This window comes from Lasiodiplodia theobromae, assembly GCF_012971845.1.
Source record: "Lasiodiplodia theobromae strain AM2As chromosome Unknown scaffold_103, whole genome shotgun sequence".
NCBI classification, from domain to species: Eukaryota; Fungi; Ascomycota; class Dothideomycetes; order Botryosphaeriales; family Botryosphaeriaceae; genus Lasiodiplodia; species Lasiodiplodia theobromae.
The window spans coordinates 7,143-12,321 of NW_023336293.1; the positions used below are offsets into that span (position 1 = coordinate 7,143).

Consider the following 5,179-nt stretch of genomic DNA (forward strand, 5'->3'; position numbering starts at 1 on the left):
ACTTCATCAATACCGAAAAAGCAGCTTCCAGTTGTCTCGGCTATCTGTTTGTACAAAACCAACTTTGTTAATTTCTCACGTGACGAACCTAGCTCCTGCGCCACAGGAGGAGCGGTCGCTGAAACCCAATGAACACCGACCCAGCACTTCTTGAGAAATTACCATAGGAGAAGCTGATCGCACACTGGACTTCACGACTCACTATTTTCTTACACACCGATTTGGCTTCCTCGACTTTGTCTGCGGACGAAGATGGTGGGGACGGATATGCGACTATCGTGCTTTTCACCGCGGCAAGCCAGCCGTCCAACGCCAGTCTTGCGCACTAATCATAGCCTAGCTACGAGGGGAGCATGCTTGATGATATTATAAGCCTGCTGGGTATTATCGCCGAGCGGAACTATGCGCTCGCCAAACAGAATGAGGCTCTGATGAGGAGCTGTCGTAGATCTTTCTACTTGGCTGTAAGTAGCTCTAACTTGGACAAACCTCCGCTGGTAGATGAACCCACAGGCCAATGCAGTAGTGTTAAGAATACGAATGGAAATAACATCCGCTGTTTTCAGAATACAAGACGGTAAAAGAGACACTGCGCATAATAGAGGACTACGTCATCGCTCTCTTCAGGCTTCACGTCTCGACATGTTGCTCTGCCGTAGCATGCCTGCTTTTATTGCCACCAGCATTACCCCTATTGTCATTATCCATGTTCGTAGCTATTAGATCTCTCCCCATCAGAGAACCATGCTCGCGCAATCAGCCCAATTAACTCGAGCTATCTGATGTACCTGGTGACGCAGTGTTAATGTCTATCGCGTCGATTGCTTCGCGGAGACGACTGAGAAGGTGGGGTGCCCATCTTTCATACAACTTTCTAAAAAAATCATACAATTGAGTCGTGTCTTCCATTTCTTTGAGCAAAGACTTATACACCTTGCGTCGGTAGATTACGGTTCTTTCTCCGTCTACAATGGGATAGTAGGCATAAATGTATGCCATTTCGTGGTTGTAGGACATTGAAAGCGCCATAATGTGACCGCTGCAGGTATTTTCAGCTCTCGCATCTCGAAACAACTTAACCATGGAGCGGACAGCGATCAGCATGCTATAGCCATTCTGGTTCTCGGTATCGCTCAAAGACCCAAATGCTGACGTTACCTCGCAAGTAAGAAACGGAAAGTGCATTCGAGTTGTCGGCTTGAAAGATGTCCGATTATCGGCAATGACGTTGAGCTTGTCGTGCTGATCCTTTGAAAAGGCCTTCCAAGAGAAGCCTACACAATAGTCGGGTAGTGGCACACAAAATTCAGGCAGAAGTGACGGGTAGTTGCTCCAAGGCTCGCTCCACTGATTGACGACAAGGTCATATCTCTCTCGTAGCATTTTGTCCTTGAAGCTGATGTCTCTGAGAACTCCTGCCGACGGACATACAACTGGGTGCAATTCTTGGATGATACCGCGCTTGTTTTCGCCGTGCAATCGATCCAGCAGAGACTTGACAGCTTTAGGGTGAAATCGAGCGTCAGGTTGACCTTCCCTCCGCATCTGCATCAAGTCTTGCAAAAGTATCTTGCTCTCCTGGATCAGGCGATGTTCCGTCTCCGTCTCGTCGTCGGAAAAATCATCGTCATCCGAGTCCATAATCAAGCATACGCCGTCCGCACCCCGCTTGAGAATTTCGCGACAGTCTAGCTCCTCGTATCTTATCGAATAACCTGTTATGGTATCTTCTGATCGTGATATGGTGCTTTCTAATGGCAAAGTTGCTTCGATACCCTGCAACCAGATTTCGATTGGAATTATTCCCAGTGTGTGCCTCAAGGCGGACCCGTAAGGTTCCTTCTGTTTGGTTCCGGTCGATGCCTCGGCGGTGTCGTTCGAATGGCGATTATTCCGTCGCTCAGGGTCTTGCGGCGCGCTTGCAGGAGCCTTTAGTTCATTGTGCTGTAAATGAAGCTTGTGGTTCGACTTGGGCGCTAGCTTTAGGGTTTTTGGAGGAAGAGTGGCTTCCTGCTGGGGTGCCGCAGACTGTTTTTGCTGACCTCAGCCTGTCAATGCACTGCCTTGGTGACGATAGAGCAACAATATAGAAGCTAAGTTCGCTAACCTGCGGTTTCTTCGACGAGGTAAAAACTCCCTCTGGGAACTCAGCAGATAATCCCCGCATGCGGCGGCTTTTGCGCTGTGCTGACGGCCTTCCCGGCTCTGAGAATAACGAATCAACACATGAATCTTGCTTTGCCGAAAGGACAACGGACTTGCGCGTTTCTTGACAGGGCTGCTAACGGGGGTGGGTGGCGGTGGGCGAACTGGCTTCTTCCGCGACTGGCCACGCCTGCCTATTGCGGTCGCAGTGGGTTTGGTATGGGCGGAAGGTGCTGTGGCAGGGACATTATGGCCCGGTGCAGACGACCGGGTTTGCGGCGCCATGGTGTGCAAGAGCGATCCGTGTATATGAAGGGTTGGTGGACGGAGACGAGGTTCCTTCACTGGCTGCAAATATTTTCGAGGAGGGCGGTCGCTCTTCCAGAATAAACACCAAGAGATGAGAACTGCCGTTTTGAAGGGCAAGCTACTCCGCTCTTCAAGGGTGCAGGATGATAAGTCAAAAGTATGTCGGCCCGAAGTCCGCATGCTACGCGTGCTGTGGACGACTTCTAATAAAAAAGGAATGCCATACCTCGTACCTCGATACCGGTTGCTGACGTCTGCGGCGCAGAGCCCGTATGCAGGCGTAAATAATGCTGCCTCGGCGCTATACCTGCAAAAGTAATGCATACAGATATATGTAATACTCCTTATCGGGCCGAGCGAAAAGACGGTGTGCCCATCGCGCAAAGGTGGACATGCCAAAGCGATTGGCCCATGTTGGCCAGCACTCGCGGTATGAGCGCTTTTAAGCAAAGAATGGAAGCACTTATCGAGGCTCCCGCGGCGACAAGGGTTAGCAAAGCCTAGAGCACTGGAAGCTCAGGTACATACTTTAGTGTTGCAGCTTCGTCCGTGGTGTTCCAGCAAAGGGTCTCTCTTCTACCTGCTCTTCTCACTCGCCATTCGCTCGCCCACCATGGGTCGGCGAAAGCGCTCAACTGCCGCTTCGCAGCCTTGCAAGAAGATCAAAACGGAACAACTAAAAGGAAACAAACTTACCAGTACGTATGCCCACCGGAGATGGCCAAAGACGTGTGCTAACCGTCTCCAAGCGCCGGTTGAGCGTCCATCGCGACCAGCCCGTTGCAACGATCGCCGCAGCCGCCGCATCAGGGGATTATCCCCATTTCCCCCCAATGTCAGTACGCCGCTTCTGTGGTTCATCAGCAGACCGTTCAGCTCACTCACAGGCAAGATAAAGCAACCCCATAGTGGCAAAGACTCGGCACCGGCGCCAAGTTCCAAATCCAGGCCCAACCCCAACAGGGGGCTAAGAACAAGGACAGGGGAGCCTAAAGGACCTCAATACTCGTCTCTAGGCCAGAAATCCGCAGTAGATACCACTTCTGCCGAAAGCCCAGACGACAAGCCCCCGCGCACGGAGGCCTACGTCGACAATGCAACTCAGGCAGAATACCAAGGCGTGGCAGAAGAGAAAGGGCCTCAGACAGGACACCAAGACGTGGCCAGAGCAGCATTTCTATCAGCAACTGCACAGTTGGCGTACAACGACCCAGTAGAAAGCCGGACCATGAACGACGCTCAGCCTGGGCGAACCGCCATTTGGGACACCACAACGACAGAGTCCATGCGAAGCACGCCTGCACATCAGCCAACTGTGTCCATCGCGTCCCGGAAGCTCGAGTGGAAGAATGCAGCAAGCTCTGTGCGGAGTTCGACAGCTTCATCTACAGAGCAAGAGGCCGGTTCAACGAATAGCATCTACAAAATGGAAGACTTCCGTTCCAGATTGGAGGACAGGTCTCTAATGGTGCAGTTGTTTATGAATCGGTATTCTGAGGACATAGATGAAGAAAGTGTAGAGGACACGACCAGGAAATTACGGGAAACCATCAAGGAGGAAAATCATGACCCTCCAGCCGATGCGCGTTACGAGTCCGAGGTGCTGAGATTGACCATGGAGCAGCTGCAGTTCAAGAACAAGGATTACGTCATAGCAGAGCTTGGTGATCTCGTCTGCCCTCCAGCAAAACGCCTCTTTGCTATCCACCATGGAGACACTAAGCTCCATAAAACCTATAAACTCTTTGCTGATAATCGGAACGAGGTATGGGCAAAGGCACCTCAGCTTCGAGACGGATTTCCAAACCCTAGGCCGGACTATTGCGTTGGCTTCTGTGCCAAGGCTTTCTCGCCCGATGAATTGGATCTACTGGCCGTAGTACCTGGTATTCCATCAAGTTTCGTATCAATGGACGACATGTATTTTCCATTCCTTACCTGCGAGGCCAAGTCTTCCAACGAGCCGATATTCTTGGCGGAGAACCAAAATGCATACAGCATGATGGTGGCAGTCTCATCCACATTTGAGCTTTTTAAGGCTGCAAAGATGGAGAAAAGGGTACATCGGAGGGTTTTGGGATTCTCAATCTCCTATGACAATAGGTATGTGGTTGTGAACGGATACTACCCTGTCTTTGCCGGCCAACGCCTGAAGATCTACCGAACACAGATATGCCACTTTGTGATCTCACCGAAAGCCTCCGAAAAGTGGCAATCATGGCACTTGGTCCGCAACATCTACGAATTTTGGGCTCCGGAGCACCTAGACCGCCTCCGCATGGCCATCGAGTTGCTTAAGTTCACCACCGATGTGTCCGGCCTCAGGAATGGAGACGCGTCGATATGCACTCAAGACTATTTCAACATACTACCTTAATGCCACGGTGATGCCAATGCCGATGTATCGGCGTTCTCATAGCGCAAATGCCAAGCATACCTTCAATGAGGTATACGAGTTGTGACCTCCTTATCTGTCATTCCACTTCGGTCAACTGTTATTGTGAGAAGCGAGCAACTACTCAATCTTTTAGTACATGCATAAAGTCTCTTCGTTCATTCAGCTAGGCTCACGACCTCCGTTGTAGATTGTGCTAGCCAAACTAGAGACACCACCTTGCTCTCATCAACTTTGGGGATTTTCTCAAAGAGCTACAGCAACAGGGATGCTGGCGAGGAGATAGAAGAGTTGCAATTAGCGTCGCGGCCCTTCCCGAGGTGGATTCGA

The 5,179-nt window shown here is 51.0% G+C and overlaps 1 protein-coding gene across 1 annotated transcript; it reads left to right on the plus strand.

Moving 5' to 3' along the window:
* Positions 1-3,067: 3,067 nt before the first annotated feature.
* On the plus strand, positions 3,068-4,831 carry LTHEOB_13028 (uncharacterized protein; the record flags this gene model as incomplete). Its single annotated transcript, XM_035509961.1, has 3 exons — positions 3,068-3,152; positions 3,204-3,293; positions 3,438-4,831. The coding sequence occupies 3 exons, from the start codon at positions 3,068-3,070 to the stop codon at positions 4,829-4,831; spliced, it is 1,569 nt and encodes a 522-aa protein (XP_035375529.1).
* Between the last annotated feature and the right edge of the window lie 348 nt (positions 4,832-5,179).